Source organism: Rhinopithecus roxellana, chromosome 9, assembly GCF_007565055.1.
Source record: "Rhinopithecus roxellana isolate Shanxi Qingling chromosome 9, ASM756505v1, whole genome shotgun sequence".
Lineage (NCBI taxonomy): Eukaryota > Metazoa > Chordata > Mammalia > Primates > Cercopithecidae > Rhinopithecus > Rhinopithecus roxellana.
In genome coordinates, this window is record NC_044557.1 from 87,618,287 (window position 1) to 87,645,154 (window position 26,868).

Sequence of the window (26,868 nt, forward strand, 5' to 3'; positions counted from 1 at the left end):
TACATTAGAGAACCTGAGGTTGGCTAGTTCTAACCTTTACTTGGTGGAGAAATCAGCATAGAAAGATACTATCTACTAAGGGTTTCATGTCACTTTCTCTCTCTATGCCCATGCAAATATTAAAGGCTTTGCAGCCATGGTTCCTACCTGCCCTCCCTTCCCAAGCCTCTCTCTGGTGCAGCAGTTGGACACCGCATGGTCTGAAGCTGGCTTCCTCACTCAGCATCACCTATTGCATGGAACGACATGGTCTACCTCATAGAGCTGTGACCTGGATTCAATGAGATTGCTTTTGCAAAGTGTTTCACAGTGCCCAACACAGAGGAGGTGTAGGCACTGAAGGAGCAGCTCACTCTGCAATCAGAAGGGGTTTACTAAGTAGGAGGGAGAGGAAGACCGTGCCATCCCATTGGCTCATTTATTTCTCACAACAGACCTGAGAATCAGACGAGTGCCCATTCGACAGATGTGGAGACTGAGGCTCTGAGAAGTTAATTAGTTTGCCCTGTGTCTCATAGCAAATGAGCTACAGGGCTAGGTCTGTCTGACTCCAAATCCTGTTCTCTCTCAACTCAGTGCACCAACTTATCCTTTCTACATCTATGCTCACACATGTAAACCTTCCCAAGCTATGAGATTTTTTTTTTTTCTTGAGACAGGGTCTCACTCTGCCACTGAGGCTGGAGTGCAATGATGTGATTTCCACTCACTACAACCTCTGCCTCTGGGGTTCAAGCAATTCTCATGCCTCAGTCTTCTGAGCAGTTGGGATTACAGGTGTGCACCACCACGCCTGGCTAGTTTTTGAATTTTTTGTAGAGACGGGGTTTCACTATGTTGCCCAGGCTGGTCTCAAACTCCTGGACTCAAGTGATCCACCAGCCTTGGCCTCCCAAAGTGCCAGGATTACAGGTGTGAGCCATCGAACCCAGCCTGAGATTTTAATTATTAATAAGACAGACACATATTCCCACCCCAATTAAAAAAACAAAAACAAAAACAAAAAAACCCAGAGGTTGAGGAGGAGAATCTACACCCTTTTAAGTTCCATTTTGCACTTATCTGACGTAGCACCTTAGGAAATGACTCTGAGGTTAATTGGTGACACTGAGCCAGTGCTCAGGAAATCAGACGCACTCATTTGAATGATTCAGGGCTTTGGACCTGAGTCAAATGCCAGCTCCCTTGCCCTAGTTACATTGATATAAGCGAGGGTGACAAAAGTGATTCTCAGCGGGGGGTTTTTACCCGGGGAGATATTTTTTGTTGTCACCACTAAGGGGAGTACCTGCTCCTGGCATTAGTGGGTAGACACCAGAAAGCCTGCTAAAAACCTCACAGCGCATAAGACATTCCCCTAATAAGAACGATCCTCCCTGAAGCTCAATAGTGCCAAGGTTGAGAAACCCTGATCTAAACAAAGGGCACCCTCTTTGCACCTGCATTTTCTCATCTGTAAAATGAGGATGATGCCACATGGATCACAGGTTGTGAGGACTAGCTGAGGAGTTGGGGATCCATGTGCAAAGGGCTCAGCAGATAACAGGTGATGAGGGTACCATGTGGTTGTGTCCTGCCTTTCCTGTGTGAGCAGATCACGCTTGTATTCATGGACAGGAAGTGACAACATTGAGGCATGGATTGTCCACAGAGGTCCCTCCTAGCACACACGTGGCCAAACTTCTTAACATGAACTATTTCAAGTTCAAGTTCACTCTACTTGGTACCTTTTAAAGAATCACTTCAGTTTTTATGTTTTTGCATAATTTAACAAGAGGAGATGTCACTTGCCTTTTGGCAGGAAGGTTCAATTTTAAGCTACATGTCTCCCAGAAAAAAGAGCTTAGTGCAGAGAAAAATGATCGACACATCTATGAAAAATATCTTGAGTTTTTGGAGTGTTGATCATAGGCTTAATAATAACCCTATGGGCCACGTGTGGTGGTCACACCTGTAATGCCAGCACTAAGAGGCCAAGGTGGGCAGGTCACTTGAGGTCAGGAGTTCATGACCAGCTTGGCCAGCATGGTGAAACCCCATCTCTACTAAAAATACAAAAATTAGTTGGGTATGGTGGCACATGCCTGTAATCCCAGCTACTTGGGAAGCTGAGGCACGAGAATCGCTTGAACCCGGGAGGCGGAGGTTGCCTTGAGCTGAGATCACACCACTGCACTCCAGTCTGGGTGACAGAGTGAGACTCCATCTCAAATAATAATGATAATAATAATAATAATAAAATAACAACAATCCTTATGTAATACAGGTGCAAACATTCATTTTTTGAAAAAGTACCATTTCAGACTGCCTAGATTAAGCAAAGGAAAAAATCTGGATTCATCTGGTATTCCTTAATTATACCATGTCTGAAGGACGGCACATTGTAAGTAGGACATTGGTAATCTGGAAGGGAATGTCCAAGATGTTAGGCATCTTAGAGGACTAACAGGTGCATGTTCAGAAACCAGAAATCAGTGGGCTATTGCCATATTGAGCCTCTAGAGGGAGCCAAATGCCTTTCCTTGGCTGAGCAGAAGCCCAGGCTGAGGGCCGGGCCTGGGACTTAACTTGGAAAGGAACCTCCAGGGCTCTGCAAAGTGGTAAAAATCCCGGACATCGCAGCATGCTTTTTCCATCACACACCATGTCCAGTGGCTGTCCTGGGGCTAGGGGAAGCTGATCCTGCTCCAGGCTTGGAGAGAGGCCCTCTCCATCCTTGCTTTGCCCATCCTTGGCTCATCTTACCTTACCCCTGCTCCATCTGAGAATGTCTGGAAACACTGCGATTGCAGTTTCCGCCCAGGGCAACCCCGTCTGGGGAAAGGAATCCATCTGGTTCGCGGGGCTCAACCCAGTGTTCTACAGCCAGGGCCGCCACAAGGACTGCTCAGATCTCTGTGGTCAGAGAAGATGAGCACTGGCCTGGAGCAAGCTCAGAGCCCAGGTCCGCGAACAGACCCCGGTGCCCATGCTAGCACTCTCATGCTCTCTCTCCCTTGCTCTCTCCATTGTAGCTTTAAGGTCTGTTCTTATAGTTGAAAACCTAACTGTAAGAGGGATTGGATCGTGTCTGCAGGGTTCAGGGAACAAACTGAGTGTCCGGTGTTGGGAAGATTTCAGAGAAGGCTGAGTGTAAAGAAATGTTACATAACAGAGCTGCCTGACAAAGGAATGCCCAGTGTGAAGCGGCAGTGAGGTCTCCGCTCCCAGAGGAGTTCAAGCATAAATGAGGGCCGATCTGTAAGAGATGCACCGGAAGTAGATTTGCCTGCACTGGGTGGGAGGTCCTCATTAACGTCCTTTCATTTTCCATGCTTTTTATTGAATTGATTGACTAAGGCCGCAGTAACAAAGTATCATGAACTGGGTGGCCTAAACAGCCAAAATGTACTTTCTCCCAGTTTTGGAGGCAGGAAGTCCTCAGTCAAGGTGTCGGCAGGCTAGCTCCTTCTGAGGGCTGTGAAGGAAACATCTGTTCCAGGCCTCTGTCCTTGGCTCCTTGGTGGCGTCTTGTCCCTGTGTATTTGTGTTGCCTTGCCTCTATGCATATGTGACCAAATGCCTCCTTCTTTAAAGGACACTACTCAGATTGGATTAGGCCAATTGGAGGGTCACACTCCAGTATGACCTCATCCTAACTTTAATTACATCTGTGCATTGAAGTAGTAGGTGTTAGGACTTCAAGACATGAATTTTGGGGGACACGATATAACCTATAACACACATTACACAGTCCATCTTTCTGTGTCCCAGAAAGCGTGGGCCTTCTAAAATCATAAGGGCAGTCCCAGGAAACCTACAAACCTACTCAGGCTGCTCCCCCATGGAAAAGCTTCGTGCTGAGTGTAATTGACCCTGGGAAATGTCTACTTTTCTTTCCAGGGCTCAGCGGGAGAAGAAGGCAGCCCAGGGCCAGTTGGTCCCAGGGGAGATCCTGGTGCTCCTGGGCTCCCTGGGCCACCCGGAAAAGGGAAGGATGGAGAGCCGGTAAGTGGAAGGTCGGGAGTCCCTGTGCCTGTAGAAACCAGGTGAAAATTAGAGAAGGAAAAGGAAAAACATCTAACTGCCAAACTTTGCAGAAATTGAACCGTGGCCAATGAAATGGGCCTGGTTGGGAAAGGGGTGGTGTGTGGGTCCAACAGTCTGCTCTAATGTGGTTCAGGCTAGGGCAGCACATCCTCATGGACCACTGGCCAAATGCCAGCCTGGGCCAGTGCTGGGGACACAGAGATGGATGAGACAGTCTACACCCTGGAGGTGCTCCCATCTCATGGAGAGACAGTCAGGTAAACACATCCCCACAGCTCAGGACAAGTGTGGTATATATAGAGAAGGACTTCTGGTCTACTCTGGTGCTTTCAGCCAAGACTTCCTAGAATCATGGTTTCCATTGTGGCTGTGAGTGCCAAAGGCCTTCAGCCTGAAGTGAAGGTTTCAAAGCCTGCTTTGAAACGAGGCCTTGCCCCTTACTTGCTTCAAGTCTATACAATAAGGCTCTTCAATGGGAAAGCAAACTGAGAGAGGCTGAGAGATTTCCTGAAGGCCACACAGAGGCAGTAGGAGGCAGAGTCGGAATTCATATCCAGGGCCTTGGGGCTCAAAACCGGATTCTGTTTCTTTTGTGCAAGTCAGGTCCTAGTGAGAGTCTCACCCATCTCTGGGTCCCCAGCAGAGGATGCAGTCAGCCTGGCACCGGGTGGATGGGTCAGTGTTCACTCTCAGCTCCATGATTATCCTGGTATTATGTATTTCTCCAGGGACTCCGTGGATCACCTGGACTCCCTGGACCCCTAGGAACCAAGGTGAGTGCTTGTCCAAGAAAACTGTGGGTGCCACGAGTTGCCCTTAGAAAGAGAACATGGAAAAATTGATTATAAGCATCTCCGGTCACTTCAGTCCACTTCCGTGTTTCTCAGCTCATTGCATTCCATTTGACTAAAGGTTCTAGGACTGTTTTTTTTTTTTTTTAATTTTTTAACTTTTAATTTTTAATTTTTTACAAAGTCTCACTCTGTTACCCAACCTTGAGTGCAGTGGTGTGATCTCAGCTCACTGCAACCTCCACCTCCCGGGTTCAAGTGATTCTCCTGCCTCAGCCTCCCAAGTAGCTGGGACTACAGGCACGCACTACCATACCCGGCTAATTTTGTTTTGTATATTTTTAGTAAAGATGGAGTTTTACTATGTTGGCCAGGCTGTTCTTGAACTCCTGACCTCGTGATACCTGCCTCGGACTCCCAAAGTGCTGGGATTACAGGTGTGAGAGAAGATAGAACCAGTGCACCTGGATGGTTCTATCACTCTTAACTGTTATATTGAAATAGTTGCCATATAATCAGTACTTAATAAATACTTACCATTAATTGAAGTGGCAGGAGACACTGACTTTCGATTGGCAGAGCAGTAGGTCTAAGCAGTTCTTGAATTCTGAGTCTTATTGTAGTACCAGATGATTCCAAAATTTCAGAGGCTTAACACAGTATAAGTTCATACCTCATGGATACTAGGTCTATGGGAGTCTTGCTGCGGGAAGTTCTGACCCGCATAGCCATTCAGTGGTCACATTCGAATCCCATGACTCTTCCATCCTCTAAAGTTTCAGAATCTTCTACTGAATTCTTGGGGTGCAACAATAAGTAAGGGAAAAGAGAGTGGGGAACCCTGTGGGAAGATTTTATGAGCCAGGCCTGGAGATTGCTAATTCATTTCTATCAACACCCAATGACAGTCACACAGGGGAGACTGGGGCATGTTGTCTGCTGAGGCACACAGGAGGAAAAGAGAAATGCTTGCTAAATACCAACCAGTCTCTTCCTCAATTCGGTTGCACCCACAATTTAGAAAATATGACTTTTTTTCATGGGGAAGTGTTCTTATGAGAAATTTCCTGAGTGGACAGGGAAGTTTCCTAAAATACCTTCTACCTTGAATCATTCATTCATTTACGCATCAATTACCAATCAATTACAAATGCATTCATTACTTTATTCACTGCATGTCTACTGAATTTCTTACCACATGTGTCAGATTTTAAGGTGGGTTATGGGGTGACAGCAGTGCATGTCATGTGTTTCAGGACCTCCAGTGGCTCACGGTTCAGCCAGGAAAACAGATATGTGAACAGACAAAAAGTAGACAAGTGCTAGGAAAGAGGGTAGCTCAGGGCACATGTGGGCTCCGAGGGGGCTCGCTAACCCAGCCTGGTTTCATTATCATGGCTTCTTGAAGGAGGAGATGTTTGTCCTGGTTTTAAAGTGCATGTCGGGCCAGGTGTGGTGCCTTACACCTGTAATCCCAGCACTTTGGGAGGCTGAGGTGGGTGGATCACAAGGTTAGGAGTTCAAGACCAGCCTGGCCAACATGGTGAAACCCTGTATCTACTAAAGATACAACCAATTAGCGGGGCGTGGTGGTACGTGCCTGTAATCCCAGCTACTTGGGAGACTGAGGCAGGAGAATTGCTTGAACTCAGGAGATGGAGGTTGCAGTGAGCCGAGATCATGCCATTGCATTCCAGCATAGGCGACAGGGTGAGACTCCATTTCAAAAATAAATAAATAAATAAAAATAAAATAAAGTGCATTAGCCGTTAGCAGGGGAAGAAGTTGAAGGAGAAGTCATTGGCAGGGGAATTAACAGGAAAAAGACACTGAGGCATGAGGCAGAATGTGTTCAGAGAAGACCATGAGCTCTAAGTATGCCCATATCCAGTGAAAATTATTTGACTAACTCAGATGCATCAACGTTAAAAAATGTGGGTGAAACAGTCAATGACTGACTTGAGAATATGTACATTTTGGGCTTTCATTTGATGCGCATATTCAAAATATTAATAAAAGTGTTGTTGTAAAATTATATTACTTATTTTGCACTTGCATATGTCTATGAAAACAATTTTTTAAAGTTCCTAGATGCCTTCAGTGTCTTCTGTCATCATCCCTTGAGCCACCATCTAAGTTAGCTGGCACTTCTCCAAAGCTTATTACCACGCATTCCACCTGAGTCTTTAGAGATTCAACACTTCTGGAATGCATACACGCTGCTGTTACTGAAAGTTTTATTCTGAGCCCCAGAAACCATTCTCCAAACAGTAGGAGACCTTTTTTCCCCCTTTTTATTTCTTTCTATGCTTGCACCTTTGGGATCTCAACAACATAAACACAGAGTGTATTGCTTCTAAAATTGTATGTGAGAGGCTTGCTTACAATAACATGCAAGATATGAAAATTTGAGGCTCCAGGAATAATTACTGTTATCTATATTACATTTCATTGCTTCCTGGTTTCCCCTTATTCAAGCAGGTGAGGTGCCCTCTGTAAGCATCCCAAGCTTACACTAATTTGGTCGATGTAGACCCATGTGCTTTTTCCTAATAGTGATATTCACAATCAAAATATTTTTCAAAAGGGAAAATGTTTTTGTGTGTTATGAGTAAATACATAACCACTCCTCATTTTCTGAGGAATAAAATTGGGACTAACTTTGCCTGACTGTGAGAACATATAAAATAGTTCCATATGCCTGGAAGAGTGGGTATATATGGAGAGGGGCAGATTAAGGAATTAGAACCTAGATTCTGGAGGATTTTGTGCATTAACCGCCAATCTGAAGATATGTGGCAGGCTCCCCCCTGATGTGGTGCACACAGTCCAGTCCGATCTGCAGTGCTCAGGCACTCCACTTCTTTCCCCTTAGAGGAGGAGGACCTCAGGGACCCTCAGGGCCTAGAGGGCGTTAGGATCTAGAGGGCATTGATAGCCTCTTGGAAGACAGGAAAGTGAGGGCACCAGAAATGGTGGAGCAGCAAAGTGGCTTCAAATGCTCTTTCTTTATGACCATTGATCTAACAGTAGGAGACCTTTTCCCCCTTTATCCTGTTTATTCTGTAGCTGTATCTTTGGGATCTTAGTGATCCATTGATGGGTAGACTCAGAGTGTATTACTACCTAACTCACAGGCAGAGTCTGGGGGAAAAATAAATGATGTCATACCAGCATACATACATACAGTTGCCTAGCATGGTGCTGGTCACAGTTGTGTGCTCAGTAAATATTCATGATCCTTATTATTGGATCCCCCTGTGGGGTCTGCTTTACACCTTATCATTCATTATTATGATTATGCTTGGATCCTTATTATTGGATCACTCTGTGGGGTTGCAGCAAGAAGGCAGGGGTCTATCTCTGCAGGCACGCAGTTGTTGCAGGAAGCCTGGGGGAAGTGGGGGAGGCAGCATGAAAGAGCAGAAGCAGGCTGAGACCCCTCCGGGGGAGGAGTGCAGACACTCCTGACATGGGTCTAGTTGACTAATTGGTTTTAACTCCATGAGTCTCAGGGCAAGTCATACTGCCCCTTTGGCTAAATGCTTCCTCCTATTTGTTTTTATTTTTGTTTTTTGTTTTTTTGAGACGGAGTCTTGCTCTGTCGCCCAGGCTGGAGTGCAGTGGTGCCATCTCGGCTCACTGCAAGCTTCACCTCCCGGGTTCACGCCATTCTCCTGCCTCAGCCTCCCCAGTAGCTGGGACTACAGGCGCCTGCCACCACTCCCGGCTAATTTTTGTGTGTGTGTGTGTTTTTAGTAGAGACGGGGTTTCACCATGTTAGCCAGGATGGTCTCGATCTCCTGACCTCGTGATCCACCCGTCTCGGCCTCCCAAAGTGCTGGGATTACAGGCGTGAGCCACTACGCCCGGCCATTTCCTCCTATTTAAAATGTGAGATGTCTAAACACATGACCCATTCCAGTGTTGATATTGTGTAAATGTGTAAGTCAGAATGTGACTTAGAAAGCTTTCCATAGTCAATTGGCATTGGGAAGACAAATTGGAATTTGAGGTCATCTTTAGCTGTAGAATGGGTTGCTCAGCCAGAGGAAGAAGGTAAGAAGTAAGGGAAGCTAGGGAGAGGTGGAGAGAGAGATCCCAGAGAGGGTGACTTGCGCAAGGCTTGCCCTGGTACTGTCCCAGGTGCTGATTGAAATTAAGGAAAGTTCCTTAGGAAATTAAGGAAGGGAGTTATTTGAAGGTTTTCTTTGGCTGCCCCTTGGCCCCTCCTAATTCCTTGTAACTGCAGGAAGACTCTTGAAAATGCCAGTATTTCTCTTGAGTGGCACTTGTTTCTAGCAGGATAAATAAGCTTTGGCTTCATGCAGAACTGGGTTAAAATCCCAGCTCAGCTACCTACAAGACAGATGACTTGAAGGCAAGTGGCTCAAGTGGCTTTGTCTCTCTGAGCCTCAGTTCCTTTTCTGTATGAAGGAATAAAGAGTGTTTAACCCCTACAGGGCCCCTCAGGAGATCCATGATCTTATGACACACAGATGTTGCTCAATAAATGTCATTCTCCGTCTACAACCCCCACACTTCCTTCCTCCCACATCTCTTCCTTGGACACTGTGCTGCAGATTCTAGCTCATGCACTCTATTCATTCTTAACCATTAGCCTTATGGCTTTTCCTGTCAGAACATTAAGGTCTTTTTGCTCTTCTTGGGGCCATTTTCTTTTCTTTTTTTTTTTCTCGCTCTGTCGCCCAGGCTGGAGTGTAGTGGCTGGATCTCAGCTCACTGCAAGCTCTGCCTCCCAGGTTTATGCCATACTCTCACCTCAGCCTCCCGAGTAGCTGGGACTACAGGCGCCCGCCATCTCGCCCGGCTAATTTTTTGTATTTTTTTTTTTTAGTAGAGACGGGGTTTCACCGTGTTAGCCAGGATGGTCTTGATCTCCTGACCTCGTGATCCGCCCGTCTCGGCCTCCCAAAGTGCTGGGATTACAGGCTTGAGCCACCGCACCCGGCCCTGCTCTTCTTGGGGCCATTTTCTAAAAGTTTCAGTTTATGAAATTGTAAGGTCATTTCTTTGGGGAATTTGTTAGCATCACAGTGGACCATAAACATACAAATGGAGCCAGACCTAGTGTAGCAGAAAGCAGTCAGTGACTCCACGCTTCCAGACTGGGCTGGGAGAGGCCTTTCTATCATGTTCCTTCCTCTGAAAATGTTTATTTTGGTCAAAGGCAGAACCCAATGCCTGACACAGAGTGACTGACGGAGGATTCTTTTGTTCCTGCATCCAAGAAATGGTTATTAGCTGCCACCTGTGTCAGACCCTAATCTGGACACTGTGGATACAGAGATGCATAGATCCAGTACCTAACAGAGGGGCTGAATTATTTTAGGTGCTTGGTAAACATTTGTTGGATGAAGAAATGAATGAAAGTTTTCTACTTTCAAGCTGCTTGAAGAAAAGTCAGAGGGTCAGACAGCTGTGCACTGGGAGGGCAACGTGTTAAGGTCAATGAAGATCTATGCAACCATTTGCAAAAAGACAGAAGGGCAAGACAGGCAGAGGCAGCTTTATAACAAAATAATGGGACTGAGTCTTAGTTGATGGGTAGGCTTTGGAAGCTTAGAACATGGATAGAAGAAGATCTCAGATAAGGGGAAATAGCATGTATAAGAAACAGAAGAGCAAACAAATACCATGGAAACATACAAACTAGGTTGTTGACATTACTTAGCTTGCAATGGTCAGGGTTTGCAAATGTACACGGACCATGGCCTTGGGACAGGAAAGGGACAGTTTCTGTTTCAAACTAGACCAGAAAATAAGAACAACAGGAAGATCTGCATTAAGATTTTTAAAGCAAAACCGAAGGGCAAAAGAATATGGGTTTATCTGACATTTATATGTGTTTAGTTCACTTTCTATCTTCTACCTCTGCATATAAGGTAATAATAGAGGGAGGATTGTTTGAGCTCAGAAGTTCGAGACTAGCCTAGATAACATAACGGGACCCTGTCCCAACAAAAAATTTCAAAAATTAGGCAGGTATGGTTGTTCACACCTGTAGTCCCAGCTATGAGGGATACTGAGGCAGGAGGATTGCTTGAACTTGAGAGGTCGAAGCTGCAGTGAGCCATGATTGCACTACTGTACTCCAGCCTGGGTGACAGAGCAAGACCCTGTCTCAAAAATAAAGAAATAATAAATAAGTGATAATAATGCAACCATAATATACAGTGTATTTCTCAAGCTTATATAGTTGTTTTTAAATGTCTTCATAAGATACATGGAGATTTGGTAGAACTTTTTTTTAATTGATGAGGACCCAGTGATGCAGAGACGTTATGGGACTTACCCAAGGTCACAGGATGAGGTTGACTTGGCCCTGAGACTGGACCTAGGATCACCTCACTACCCGCTTGAAACCTTCCTACATGCCTCTCTCCACTGCTGCAATGAGCTGTTGACAGATAAATCATGGGTCATGATGGTCATTCTTAGTTCATGACACTTGTTTCCATATTTGTTTTATTGTTTTTTTTTACTCCCTCTATTCCCCAACCTCCCCATAGAAACGAGTTAGATTTTCTAGAGATCCAAAATATCTTGAACTCCCAAGAACCATTCATATTATATTATTCTAAAGAAACAGGTTACACTAATTGAGAATATACAGAAAATTTGAGGGAACTCCTGGCAGAGATGAGGGCAAGGCAAGGGATGTTGCTGACTCCTAGGGACTCAGAAACAGCAGGTACTGTGACTCAGAGGCCCAGAGGGACCAGGGGAAGAAATGAGGTCAAATAGACCTAGTGAGAGATTTAGATCCTGGTTTGTATCTTTTGTGAGAACTTTGCAAGGTCTGTTCCTTCATATCCCCATGAACATCCCTTCTTTTCCGAACTTAGCACAGAGTATTGACAATAGGCAGGACTTATGACTTAGTAATCTTCTGGGCTTGGAATCTAGATTATGGTTTGCAGTGAATGAATGAGCATTAGTTGAATGAAGATACAGCTTATGTACTCATCCAGGCAACGGTTGTACTATAGGAAAGGCAAATCATCTTAGAGCCATTAATGAGATATTTTATAATGCACAATAACCCAAACCTTAATAAAGCAACATTCTACCTAGCAATATCGAGTTCTGTCTTAATTAACTGCAACATTATCTCACTGGCTCTTCATAACAAGCTTCTGAGGCTGTTTCTGTTTGTCATACGAGTTAACTCATTCCAGAGATATTAAGTGACTTGAGTAAGATCACCTGCCATCTTGGTCTCAGGCTTGACTGTGGTTCAGCTGGCTGAATAAGCTCAGGATCACAGCCTCCTACACAAAACTATTGGGGCCATGTGTGTTTTGGGCCAAATTTAATTTCGATTTTGGAAAGGTAGTAATATGCAATATATACACATAATGACATTTATGGTAGTATCTGGGGCAACACCCCAATCAAGCTCATTAATCCTTAGGCGACAAAAATGTGTAAATGTTCACACAAAATGGAATAACCAAAGACTGCAAATAGTGTGTGTCAGCACAAGTCAGGTTTTGCTGCCAATTGAGTTGAGGTAAACACTTGCTTTTAAGGGCTGAGGATTTTGAAATTATGAATAAGGTGTGGCTCCGTCTCGGCTTTGTTCTCCAGGAAATGGCAAACAAAATTTCTTCCCTTTTTCAATTTCTTCCTCCTTTTTCCTTTTCCATCAAAGTCCAGCATGGCAGTACAATGAGAACAGAAGCAAACACAACTCCTAGCTCGTGTTGAGTGCTGTGCTGGGCTCTGTGCCAAGCACTCTCTCTGCATAGTCTCATTGAATGAGCACAACATCTGCAGACCTGGCAGCTCCTGTCCTGCTCCCCTTGTAGGTGAGGAAACTAAAGCATAGGAACTCATCACTTTCCTAAGTTAACAGTTAATAGGTGTTGAAACCAGAACTTAAATCCAGGCCTCTGACACCCAAGTCCACACTGTTAACTGCTTGAAGGCAAAGGTCTTATCTCGGTCCCCTTTAGGCTCCTCACTCCCACATCCAGAAGGATGATGTGGAAAATGTAGGTACTTGGTAAATTATTGGTGAATTGATAAATTAGTTTATGGGTGATTTGGGATCTAAATTGAAATGTGGGTGCATGTGCAAGTCTGGGGTATAGTTAGGATGAGGGTTTGATGTGGTTTTAAGAAAGCATGGTAGATTTGGACAATGCTTGCATGGGGAGAGCCATATTGTTATAATCACATTTGGAACCGTGGTCAAGGTTGGTCCAGGAATGGTCATCCTTGAAAGGTATATAATCTGAGTTGGTGGCTGTGGTCCCTGAATATTGGGCTGAGTGGGATGATGGGCTGCTTGGGTAGACTATAGCGTGGCCCATGGAGGCCAGGTGGCAGGAGAAGTCTGCAGTCAGGATTCTAGAAGAAGCATGATTCATTTTGTACCCTAGTCCTCTCCTTCCTGGCACTGACCGCTTGATCTTATTTTTCTCTCTTTCTAGGGGGATCGAGGAGCTCCCGGGATCCCTGGTTCTCCTGGCAGCCGTGGTGACCCAGGCGTTGGGGTTTCTGGCCCTCCTGTAAGTCCTTATTTATCCAGCTCTTACTTGCTTTCAGGACATACAGCCATTTCCTGTTGGACCTGCCTGCAGAAACCCTCTTTTTTTTTTTTTTTTTTTTTTTTTTTTTTAAGATGGAGTCTCACACTGTCACCCAGGCTGGACTGCAGTGGTGTGATCTTGGCTCACTGCAACCTCTGCCTCCCAGGTTCAAGTGATTCTCCAGCCTCAGCCTCCTGAGTAGCTGAGATTACAGGTGCCTGCCACCACACCTGGCTAATTTTTTGTATTTTTAGTAGAGACAGAGTTTCACTATGTTGGCCAGGCTGGTCTTGAACTCCTGACCCTGTGATCCACCCACCTTGGCCTCTTAAAGTGCTGGGATTACAGATGTGAGCCTCCACTAGTTTTAATGAATAATTCGTGTCAGTCTACTAGGTGTTAGTTTACAAACTCACTAGGGGCGGTAGCTTTAAGAATTGCTAAAACTTTGCGTTATAGGGATCTTAAGAATCAATGAAGTGTGTCCCCATTCAGGTTGAGGATTGCTATCAATATCTTTGGCCTCCACCTGAATGCCTTTAGAAATAGAAGGCATGCTTTTTTCAAAGCCAGTGCATCTGGCTCTGCAGTTTAAAAATATATTTCCATAGTTAATGGAAATTCAGTAGAATTTTTTTTTTCATTGAGAATAAAATTATGGTATCCTGTAGTTTCCACCCATTGCTTTTAATTCTCCCTTTTGTACCACAAAGAACACATATTTTCTTTCCTCCTTTACTGAGTGATAGTTCTGGGGACATAAGACCAGTTTACAACCTTGAAGCCTTTTCTTCTGTTTAGTCCCTTCTTTGATAGACATCATACCCTCTTCATGCACCTTAAAAGTGCATTTACTTTGTCCTTAAAAGCCCTGTCTTGCAATTGTTTAAAAGAAGCTCAAATACTCAATCCTTTTCAAATGCCATTGCTAAACCTTGGAATACCTAAACTATCCATGTATTATTGTTGTTGTTTCTATTATTTTAACCCAAAGGCACAATCTAACTTTATCTTTATTAAATGCAACTTGAATGTAAACTGGAGTAATACATGGTCTAGTTTCTGTCTGGTCTTGCATTCAATAAATGAAGGCCATGACCAAGAGTGATTAAGAGTAATATCATTCTTCATGCATGACTCTCAAAGAATGAGAAGGAAAATCCAATTTATTACCCAAAATACTACCTGTGAAATAAAATTCCCCTTTCCTTTTCTTCTGTGGTTCTCTTACATCCAGAGTAGTTCTTGGGCCTCTCACTCTCTCCCTGAAATTCTCCTCTGTCCTCCCATTTTCAAGCAGGCCTCCTGGCTTCCACACCAGAAATCACCCCCCCACTGTTATTTCTACTCACTCACGATGAGGGATCGTTTCATGGTGGCAAGAAGACCAGGTAGCTCTGTGTCTTCTTAGATCTTCCTGAAAACCATGGAAGGAGGCGTGTGGAATGCCCTTGGGAATGTCTAGTTTGGTTAAACTGTTTTCCTTAAAATACATTCTCAGCTAAAATTGCCCACTTCATTACATTCATTTTACCTTTGTTCTTTAGCTATTTTTGTTCAGTCTTTTTGTAACTGGAAGGAACACTGTAACAAAAAGTGCAGTGAGAGAACACAAGAGTTTATGCCTTCTTCTTTCTGAAATTCTCCTTTAATAGGGCCCCTTCTGCTGGAGTTAGGATACTGCTTCATGTAGCAATTGCCACTTACAATAGAGAATGGATTGTAAGTGAAACTACAGACCCATAATCGGAATGAGGCACCCCCATCACTTACCAGGGTTCTACATGACCCTCCCTGCAGATTCACCTTATCAGCCCTTGCAGAAAGCTGGCTGTGGAGGCAGACACAATTCACCCCACCTGCCACCGAAGAGGCAGCAAAAATCACCCGTGACATATGTTCCTGCCTAAGTGAATCCACCTGAAAAGTAATTGGCTGGCTCTAGTCAAGAGGCTGTAAATCAACTGTTTTTAGTGTCTTGGCTACCACTTGGACTTATTAAAAGCTTCCGTGGTGGATAAAACCTTATTGAATTTTCATAAATCCTGTCTCTGGCCACAGCCCAGGCCACTACTGGCCTGGGAATCTGTATAGAGGGTGCAAAGATATGCTGAGCTAATCAAAGGTGTGTGGAGGAGGTGAAGAGGGGGTCAGCGTGGGGGTGGCTACATGTTAAGTTCGTTGGGGATGCAGTTGCCTCTTTACAGGAACATTGCCGTTTGCTGGGAAGTCCTGTGTCATATCTTGTGCTGGGCCTCAAAGCATCCACATCTGCCTCCTCACTTGGTACTGGGCAAGTTGTTTTATCCTTTGGTTAAGGCTGGGATCCCATGAAAGTAGCCCCTAAGAAGGGGATTCAAGAGCAAGGGGTTTGTTTGGGAGGTGATCTTAGAAATCACTACTTAGGAAGGAACAAAGTGAGACAGACAAAGCAAGCAAGCCAAGGGGAGGGTACGTTACTGAGCAGATGGCCACTGTGGGTACCTGGGACTCACCTGTGCGACAGCGCCTGAGTGACTACATGGCATTGTTGCAGAGTTGTTCTGCAAAGGGAGCGAAAGAGCTGGGGCGTTTCTGTACCACCTACTGCCTGTATTTGGTTGGAGGCTGCTCCCTGGGGAGTTGACTCCCAGAAACTCTCAGCCTTCCCTGTCGTTGGGCCAAGCATTCACCTGTGGCTAAAGAAAGCCCTGGGCAGGTGCGTGCCCATGGAACATGGCAGGAGGGAACTGACATGTCCACCACATCACTGTTTTCCAGGTAAACAATGTGAGGTTCAGAAGGTGACATGATTTGGCCAATGCTACATAGCCAGCCCAGGGCAGGGCCAGGATACAGACCCGCTTCCCACAGCCTCTGAAACCAGTCCTTTTCCCCCTGCAACACTTTTCTTTGTGGCTTCGGCAGGATGGGCAGGATTTATTTATTTCCATTAATCTTCTGTGAGGTCCCTCAAAGAAGGCACATTAAGGATAGATCTGGCTGGGGCCAGGCACGGTGGCTCATGCCTGTAATCCCAGCACTTTGGGAGGCTGAGGCAGGCAGGTCACTTGAGGAGTTTGAGACCAACCTGGCCAACATGGTGAAACCCTGTCTCTACTAAAAATACCAAAGTTAGCCAGGCATGGTGGCGCATGCCTGTAATCTCAGCTACTCAAGAGGCTGAGGCAGGAGAATTGTTTGAATGTGGGAGGTGGAGGTTGCAGTGAGCTGAGATCCGCCACTGTACTCCAGCCTGGGCAGCAGAGCCAGACTCTGTCTAAAAAAAAAAAAAAAAAAGAATAATAAGTTACTCTTTGCTTCCTTCCTCCCGTAGTGTCATGCTCCCATGCCTTTGGCATCCAGGACAACACCGACTCCCTGGAAGGGAGCCAGGAGCTCTGTCTGCCAATCTCCACACTGTCACCAGGCAGGGGGATGCATGATGAGGCCGTTGTTTGGGGGTTTTGGCTTGCTGCTTCAAGATATTAACAAACAAACAAAAATCCCTTTAATCTTCAGGTTGCCTCTGATGTTCCCTTAGCAATGTTTAAGATGCTTACAAAATGAGCCTACTTAGGCCCTGGGACAGATTAAAGTCCAAGTTAGTTTGACTGAAGGAGCTGGGGTTTGTAAAGACAAGGTCCCATATGTAACCCAGGACTTGCTCCTTCCTACTCTGGCCCTCAGTTTCCTGATGGATCAGGTGCCAGCAATTTCTGCAGCAGCATCAAGGAAATTGGGAGGATTACAACATGATAACACTGGTGATAATACCTGCTTCCCTGCCTTCGCACTGGTGATGTCACAGCAATTCTGTTTGCCTGATGTCTTTCTCAGACTTTGCAGCCTGAAATGACCTCCCTTTTTGAGCCTCTCACCATTGCTCCCAGGAATTAGTTGTACTGATGCATTACATCAGTTGGTCCAGGCATTGAGGACGCCCATACAAAAGGGACGGAATCCCGGGGCTCCCTGCCCTCCAGTGGGCCTTCTAGCCTAAGAGTGACAGGAAGCACAGCCCCGTTATGTGCAAATATCTCAACTGCCCTAACAGAAGAGTTTTTTTTTCATTCCCCCACTTTTGAAGGAATAATATATTAATAATAAAGATAACAGCAACTGAAATATTAGAGTAATAGCAATCACAGCCAACATAAACTGCCTACTTGCAGGGATAAGAGTGAGCAAAGGCCTCCATGTCTACCTCTCATTTATCTCACAGTCTCTCATTCGTTTCTCCCAGAAACTCTAGCAGGTGGATTCCACATTTCTTTTCATTTTACAAATAATGAAATAGAGATGTAAAGTCACCATTAGGACATGGTAGAGCTAGGACAGGAACCCCAGCATTCTGACTCCAAGAAAATGCCCTTAACCACTCTTCCAGCAGGGGTACCATACAGTTGAACCCCTGAATAATGTGGCAGTTGGGGTGCTGACCCTGCACAGTTGAAAATTTGAGTATAACTTTTGACTATCACTGTGTTTTAACTAATAGCCTACTGTAGACTGGAAGCCTTACTGATAATTCAAAGTCAAGTAACACATGTTTTGCTTGTTATATGTATTATATGGTATATTCTTACAACAAAGCAAGCTAGAGAAAAAAGTTATGAAAAAAATCATAAGGAAGAAAAAATACATTTATAGTACTGTACAGTATTTATCGATACTGTAAGTTTGTGTTGTTTGCTTGCAAGAACAGTCCACTGGAAAGGGCTGCAGCCACAGCTGCAGACCTCAGTGTAAGGTACACATCAAGTCATTCAGCTTTTTTCTTTTTTTTCTTCTTTTGAGATGGAGTCTTGCTCTGTCGCCCAGGCAGGAGTGCAGTGGCGCGATCTCGGCTCACTGCAAGCTCCGCCTCCCGGGTTCACGCCGTTCTCCTGCCTCAGCCTCCCGAGTAGCTGGGGCTACAGGCGTCCGCCACCTCGCCTGGCTAATTTTGATTTGGTATTTTTAGTAGAGACGGGGTTTCACCGAGGTCTCGATCTCCTGACCTCGTGATCCACCCACCTCAGCCTCCCAAAGTGCTGGGATTACAGGCGTGAGCCACCGCGCCTGGCTGCCATTCAGCTCTTTCTTGTAATATCACGACTTTGCTCTCTGGGAGAACTTCCAGCATCACTTGTAGTGCTTCATATGGGTTTTCTGGTGTTATTCAGTGTTTGAAGTATTGCAATAAACATGACACACACACACACACACACACGCACACACACACACACACAAGAACTGTGAGAGAACACTTTTTACTTTGGTAACGCTTTTACTTTGGAGAGACTGCTCACGCAGAGATGATTAGAATCACACAGCAGTTAAGCAGATACTCACAACACGTGAGCTCACCACGATCGCAACAGGAGGTGGCTATAAAATTATTACAGTACTACAGTCTGGCTACAGTTAATTTTATGCAGGTATGACTTAATGTTGCATGTATGTTTCTTTACATTTCTCTCAACAGTCACAGTGCCATATATGGTCTGTGTTTGTGTGCACACATTTTTAACAAACTGTAGCTTTCTATTATAGATCTGTGTATATTTTATGATACTAAATGATACAACAGACTAGTATCTCTATATTTTCTGCGTTTATGGCATACCTTACTTTTGCTTAATTTTTCAGTATTTCTAGGCCACTGGGTCATTTGACAGTTTTTTTAAATTGTTGAAAATCTCCAAAGTATTTATTGAAAACAATCTGCATTTAAGTGGACCTGCATGTTCAATCCCACGTTGCTTAGGGGTCAACTGTAGTAATGAAAGTTCATGTTCACTTAAGTCTTCACACTCACCAGTGGCTTTTTTTTTTTTTTTTTTTTTTTTTTTGAGACAGGGTCTCACTCTTTCCCCCAAGCTGGAGTGCAGTGGTGTGATCATGGTTAACTGCAGCCTTAACCTCCTGGGCTCAAGTGCTCCTCCCACCTCAGCCTCTTGAGTAGTTGGGACTACAGGTGCGAGCCACCATGACTGGCTAAGTTTTGTATTTTTTGTAGAGATGAGGTTTTCACCTGTTGCCCAGACTGGTCTCAAACTCCTGAGTCCAAGCCATTCACCTGCCTTGGCATCCCAAAGTGTTGGAATTACAAGTGTGAGCCACCGTGCCCAGCCTACCAGTGGCTTTTTATATGCGTGATTGCTCCTGTACGATTGACTTCTGTGTCTAGCCCGTGTTTGTTTGTTTATTTATTTATTTAAACTCATGTCTTATCTGCCTGCTTTAGTCCAATTCCTTTGATCATAAGAACCAAAGTCACTCAGGCTGTCCCAAGAATTAGGCTGGCTAGATTCCTTTAGGTGTGAGTACCCTCATCTTGTCTGGATGCTGCTTGGGAACACTGGGTATTTGTCCATGGTTACCCCAGGGTCCAGCTCCCGGCCTTGCCCCTGTGGCCGATGCTCAAGGAATGTACAGCGCTTGATTCAGTGAGATCCATTCTCACCCTGCCCAGTGCACAGAGCTGTGTCCTGTGGGCAGTGAAGGAGGAGGCTGAGGAAGGTGTAAAGCCACACACCACCTCCCAGACTCCAGGGCCCCTGTATTGCTTTGTGTATAACCAGGAGCTGAGCCTCCCACAGTTTTTATATTGAAGTCTCAAGATGCCTGGGCGCAGTGGCTCACACCTGTAGTCCCAGCAATTTGGGAGGCTGAGGTGGGTGGATCACCTGAGGTCAGTAGTTCAAGACCAGCCTGGCTAACATGGTGAAACCCCATCTCTACTAAAAATATAAAAATTAGCTTGGTGTGGTGGTGGACTCCTGTAATCCCAGCTACTAGGGAGGCTGAGACAGGAGAATCACTTGAATCTGGGAGGTGGAGGTTGCAGTGAGCCAAGATTGTGCCACTGCACTCTAGCCTGGGTGACAGAGCAAGGCTCCATCTCAAAAAAACAAAACAAAACAAAACAAAAAAGGTCTCAGGAATTTCTTCTGTTGATAGAGATAGAAAATAGTTAATAGTTTTAAAATAAGTTTCTGCTGCCACTTCTGATTGGGAACTCTTCTTTCTAAATGAAACAAACCATTCTGTTGTTCTCAATAATAATTCCTAAGGCACACCTAACATGCTGGGCACTTGGCTTGACATGCCACTGCCTTCTCTAGTCTTCCTAGTGGTCCAGTAAGGTATTACTATTATTGTCTCCAGGTTTCAGATGAGGAGACTCAGGCTCAGAGAGGTTTAGGCAGTTGGCCTTGGTCACTCTGCTAGTGAGAGACAAAGCAGGCATTTGAACCTGCGTTTATCTTGCCCTGAAGTCTGCACTTTTTGTTTCTAAGCTAGAAGACAGCCTCTGCTGTCCCTGTGGCTCCAGGAGCCTCCTTCATGACATGGTGGGAGGAGCAGGGGTGTCCTGGACTGTTTCTGGTTCTGCACAGTTAAAGCCAGCACAAGAAAGGCTTCTTGGTACTAGACATGAGAAAGGCCAGATACTGCCCTGACCGGCCTCCAGGACCCTCATCTCTGCTTCCTTAGCAGACCCCACGGCCATGGCCGAGCCCTCTCCGGAACTCCCTGCTCTCCATTTCCACACTTCCCGCTCAGCTTCACTCAGCCCCTGCATCGCTCGTGGGTTTTCCCGCTGGTCTCCCCAGCTGCCTGGCCTCTGGGCCTCTGGTCTGTTCCCTCTGATCCCTTCTCCACTCCGCAGCCACAGCTGTCCTCCTAAAGCCTGGATCTGAGCCCACCTCTTGCCTGGTGGGTAGCTTCAGAGGCCTCTCCAGCAAGGTGCTCGGGCCCTTCTCCTTCAGACCACAGCTTCCCCGGGACATTCCTGGAGGCACCCCTGCTGCTCTCTGAGCACAGAGTCTGACTTCTCCTCTTGGCCTAGTGCTCTCCTCTGCCAGGGATATCTCTGCCTCATCCTCTTCTCTACCTGTGAAGCCCCCACCCCACTAAACCTCTTTTCTCCTGTCCGCCTCTGGGTGAAGATTCCGCAAACTCTCTCAGGCTGATGCCAGTAGCTCTGGGCATCCCGTAACCCTGACTCACTGAGCCTGATCAATCATTACAACAGAGATTTCCCTCTCACCTGGAGCGCTTCACATAGGCAGGCTCCACGCCCTGCAGCCACTTGGCCACCCACCCCAGCACGCAGCAGTAGGCCTGCGCACACGTGAGGCACTCGGATCAAAGATTACAGAGAATAAAAGTTCACTTTATTTTCAGATCTGTGCCTTTGGTAGGAGGAACACAAAGATGATCAATTCTTAGAGAAAGGAAGCTGGTTTTTAGAACAGCCTGATAGCAGAGAAAGAAGAGAATGTGTTTCACATATCTAAAGCCATATGGGACTTTCAGTTTTGTAAAACTATGATAATTGTCAGAAAACACCGATAGCATGACTGTGCATGTGCATCAGATGTAAGTGTATTCATATGTGTGGTATATATGTGTATGTATGTGTGTCTCTGTATGTATATCTATCAGTTTTTATTGTGGAGAAATTCACATATACTAACAGTAGGTAGAACAGTAAAATAAACACCCACATAGCCACAACTAGTGCCAGGATCCCACAGCCAATGACCATGGTTTTCCTCTTATCCACTACCTTCCATTATTTTGAAGCAAATTCAGACACATTTTGTCTGTAGATATTTCAGTAGGTATTTCTAAAAGATAAAAATTTTAAAAAACAGAACCACAATTTTATAATATACCCCTTAAAAATCTATAACACCATCAAATATCTAGTCAGTGTTCAAATTTCTAATTATTTCACATGTCACACTTCTGTGTTTTTTGTTTGTTTCTTTAAGATCCAAATAAACATATAGCAATTGGTTGGATATTTCAATTTTTTTTTTTTTTTTTTTAGTCTCATAGAATTTTTTTTTTTTTTTTTTATACGTTAAGTTCTAGGGTACATGTGCATAACGTGCAGGTTTGTTACATATGTATACTTGTGCCATGTTGGTGTGCTGCACCCATCAACTCATCAGCACCCCTCAATTCATCATTTATATCATGTATAACTCCCAATGCAATCCCTCCCCCCTCCCCCCTTCCCATGATAGGCCCCGGTGTGTGATATTCCCCTTCCCGAGTCCAAGTGATCTCATTGTTCAGTTCCCACCTATGAGTGAGAACATGCGATGTTTGGTTTTCTGTTCTTGTGATAGTTTGCTAAGAATGATGGTTTCCAGCTGCATCCATGTCCCTACAAAGGACGCAAACTCATCCTTTTTTATGGCTGCATAGTATTCCATGGTGTATATGTGCCACATTTTCTTAATCCAGTCTGTCACAGATGGACATTTGGGTTGATTCCAAGTCTTTGCTATTGTGAATAGTGCCACAATAAACATACGTGTGCATGTGTCTTTATAGCAGCATGATTTATAATTCTTTGGGTATATACCCAGTAGTGGGATGGCTGGGTCATATGGTACATCTAGTTCTAGATCCTTGAGGAATCGCCATACTGTTTTCCATAATGGTTGAACTAGTTTACAATCCCACCAACAGTGTAAAAGTGTTCCTATTTCTCCACATCCTCTCCAGCACCTGTTGTTTCCTGACTTTTTAATGAATGCCATTCTAACTGGTGTGAGATGGTATCTCATTGTGGTTTTGATTTGCATTTCTCTGATGGCCAGTGATGATGAGCATTTTTTCATGTGTCTGTTGGCTGTATGAATGTCTTCTTTTGAGAAGTGTCTGTTCATATCCTTTGCCCACTTTTTGATGGGGTTGTTTGTTTTTTTCTTGTAAATTTGTTTGAGTTCTTTGTAGATTCTGGATATTAGCCCTTTGTCAGATGAGTAGATTGCAAAAATTTTCTCCCATTCTGTAGGTTGCCTTTTCACTCTGATGGTAGTTTCTTTTGCTGTGCAGAAGCTCTTTAGTTTAATCATATCCCATTTGTCAATTTTTGCTTTTGCTGCCATTGCTTTTGGTGTTTTAGACATGAAGTCCTTGCCCATGCCTATGTCCTGAATGGTACTACCTAGGTTTTCTTCTAGGGTTTTTATGGTATTAGGTCTAACATTTAAGTCTCTAATCCATCTTGAATTAATTTTCGTATAAGGAGTAAGGAAAGGATCCAGTTTCAGCTTTCTACTTATGGCTAGCCAATTTTCCCAGCACCATTTATTAAATAGGGAGTCCTTTCCCCATTTCTTGTTTCTCTCAGGTTTATCAAAGATCAGATGGCTATAGATGTGTGGTATTATTTCTGAGGACTCTGTTCTGTTCCATTGGTCTATATCTCTGTTTTGGTACCAGTACCATGCTGTTTTGGTTACTGTGGCCTTGTAGTATAGTTTGAAGTCAGGTAGCATGATGCCTCCAGCTTTGTTCTTTTGACTTAGAATTGTCTTGGCAATGCGGGCTCTTTTTTGTTTCCATATGAACTTTAAAGCTGTTTTTTCCAATTCTGTGAAGAAACTCATTGGTAGCTTGATGGGGATGGCATTGAATCTATAAATAACCTTGGGCAGTATGGCCATTTTCACGACATTGATTCTTCCTATCCATGAGCATGGTATGTTCTTCCATTTGTTAGTGTCCTCTTTTATTTCACTGAGCAGTGGTTTGTAGTTCTCCTTGAAGAGGTCCTTGACATCCCTTGTAAGTTGGATTCCTAGGTATTTTATTCTCTTTGAAGCAATTGTGAATGGAAGTTCATTCCTGATTTGGCTCTCTGTTTGTCTGTTACTGGTGTATAAGAATGCTTGTGATTTTTGCACATTAATTTTGTATCCTGAGACTTTGCTGAAGTTGCTTATCAGCTTAAGGAGATTTTGGGCTGAGACAATGGGGTTTTCTAAATATACAATCATGTCATCTGCAAACAGGGACAATTTGACTTCTTCTTTTCCTAACTGGATACCCTTTATTTCTTTCTCTTGCCTGATTGCCCTAGCCAGAACTTCTAAGACTATCTTGAATAGGAGTGGTGAGAGAGGGCATCCCTGTCTTGTGCCAGTTTTCAAAGGGAATTTTTCCAGTTTTTGCCCATTCAGTATGATATTAGCTGTGGGTTTGTCATAAATAGCTCTTATTATTTTGAGATACGTTCCATCAATACCGAATTTATTGAGCGTTTTTAGTATGAATGGCTGTTGAATTTTGTCAATAGCCTTTTCTGCATCTATTGAGATAATCATGTGGTTCTTGTCTTTGGTTCTGTTTATATGCTGGATTACGTTTATTGATTTGCGAATGTTGAACCAGCCTTGCATGCCAGGGATGAAGCCCACTTGATCATGGTGGATAAGCTTTTTGATGTGCTGCTGAATCCGGTTTGCCAGTATTTTATTGAGGATTTTTGCATCGATGTTCATCAGGGATATTGGTCTTAAATTTTCTTTTTTTGTTGTGTCTCTGCCAGGCTTTGGTATCAGGATGATGTTGGCCTCATAAAATGAGTTAGGGAGGATTCCCTCTTTTTCAATTGATTGGAATAGTTTCAGAAGGACTAGTACCAGCTCCTCCTTGTACCTCTGGTAGAATTCAGCTGTGAATCCATCTGGTCCTGGACTTTTTTTGGTTGGTAGGCTATTAATTATTGCCTCAATTTCAGAGCCTGCTATTGGTCTATTCAGGGATTCAACTTCTTCCTGGTTTAGTCTTGGAAGAGTGTAAGTGTCCAGGAAATTATCCATTTCTTCTAGATTTTCTAGTTGATTTGCGTAGAGGTGTTTATAGTATTCTCTGATGGTAGTTTGTATTTCTGTGGGGTCCGTGGTGATATCCCCTTTATCATTTTTTATTGCGTCTATTTGATTCTTCTCTCTTTTCTTTTTTATTAGTCTTGCTAGCGGTCTGTCAATTTTGTTGATTTTTTCAAAAACCAACTCCTGGATTCATTGATTTTTTGGAGGGTTTTTTTTGTGTCTCTATCTCCTTCAGTTCTGCTCTGATCTTAGTTATTTCTTGCCTTCTGCTAGCTTTTGAATGTGTTTGCTCTTGCTTCTCCAGTTCTTTTAATTGTGATGTTAGAGTGTCAATTTTAGATCTTTCCTGCTTTCTCTTGTGGGCATTTAGTGCTATAAATTTCCCTCTACACACTGCTTTAAATGTGTCCCAGAGATTCTGGTATGTTGTATCTTTGTTCTCATTGGTTTCAAAGAACATCTTTATTTCTGCCTTCATTTTGTTATGTACTCAGTAGTCATTCAGGAGCAGGTTGTTCAGTTTCCATGTAGTTGAGCAGTTTTGATTGAGTTTCTTAGTCCTGAGTTCTAGTTTGATTGCACTGTGGTCTGAGAGACAGTTTGTTATAATTTCTGTTCTTTTACATTTGCTAAGGAGTGCTTTACTTCCAATTATGTGGTCAATATTGGAATAAGTGCGATGTGGTGCTGAGAAGAACGTATATTCTGTTGATTTGGGGTGGAGAGTTCTATAGATGTCTATTAGGTCCACTTGGTACAGAGATTAGTTCAATTCCTGGATATCCTTGTTAACTTTCTGTCTCGTTGATCTGTCTAATGTTGACAGTGGAGTGTTGAAGTCTCCCATTATTATTGTATGGGAGTCTAAGTCTCTTTGTAAGTCTCTAAGGACTTGCTTTATGAATTTGGGTGCTCCTCTATTGGGTGCATATATATTTAGGATAGTTAGCTCTTCCTGTTGAATTGATCCCTTTACCATTATGTAATGGCCTTCTTTGTCTCTTTTGATCTTTGATGGTTTAAAGTCTATTTTATCAGAGACTAGGATTGCAACCCCTGCTTTTTTTTGTTCTCCATTTGCTTGGTAGATCTTCCTCCATCCCTTTATTTTGATCCTATGTATGTCTCTGCATGTGAGATGGGTCTCCTGAATACAGCAGACTGATGCGTCTTGACTCTTTATCCAGTTTGCCGGTCTGTGTCTTTTAATTGGAGCATTTAGTCCATTAACATTTAAGGTTAATATTGTTATGTGTGAACTTGATCCTGTCATTATATTAACTGGTTATTTTGCTCGTTAGTTGATGCAGTTTCTTCCTAGCCTCGATGGTCTTTACATTTTGGCATGTTTGGCCGGGCACGGTGGCTCAAGCCTATAATCCCAGCACTTTGGGAGGCCGAGATGGGCGGATCACAAGGTCAGGAGATCGAGACCATCCTGGCTAACACTGTGAAACCCCGTCTCTACTAAAAAATACAAAAAAAAAAAACTAGCTGGGTAAGGTGGCGGGCGCCTGTAGTCCCAGCTACTTGGGAGGCTGAGGCAGGAGAATGGAGTAAACCCGGGAGGTGGAGCTTGCAGTGAGCTGGGATCCGGCCACTGCACTCCAGCCTGGGTGACAGAGCGAGACTCCGTCTCAAAACAAAAAAAAAAAAAAAAAAAAAAAAAAAAAAGAAACCTTTTGGCATGTTTTTGCAATGGCTGGTACCGGTTGTTCCTTTCCATGTTTAGGGCTTCCTTCAGGGTCTCTTGTAAGACAGGCCTGGTGGTGACAAAATCTCTAAGCGTTTGCTTATCTGTAAAGGATTTTATTTCTCCTTCACTTATGAAACTTAGTTTGGCTGGATATGAAATTCTGGGTTGAAAATTATTTTCTT

The 26,868-nt window shown here is 44.1% G+C and overlaps 1 protein-coding gene across 1 annotated transcript in view; it reads left to right on the forward strand.

Annotated features, from left to right (window-relative positions):
* The window catches only part of COL22A1 (collagen type XXII alpha 1 chain), a 303,439-nt gene that overhangs the window by 196,444 nt on the left and 80,127 nt on the right, over nucleotides 1-26,868 (forward strand). The window contains exons 37-40 of the mRNA XM_010364508.2: nucleotides 3,883-3,987; nucleotides 4,758-4,825; nucleotides 10,240-10,288; nucleotides 13,283-13,360. Coding sequence (XP_010362810.2) covers nucleotides 3,883-3,987; nucleotides 4,758-4,825; nucleotides 10,240-10,288; nucleotides 13,283-13,360 — 300 coding nt within the window. The remainder of the gene's footprint in view (nucleotides 1-3,882; nucleotides 3,988-4,757; nucleotides 4,826-10,239; nucleotides 10,289-13,282; nucleotides 13,361-26,868) is intronic.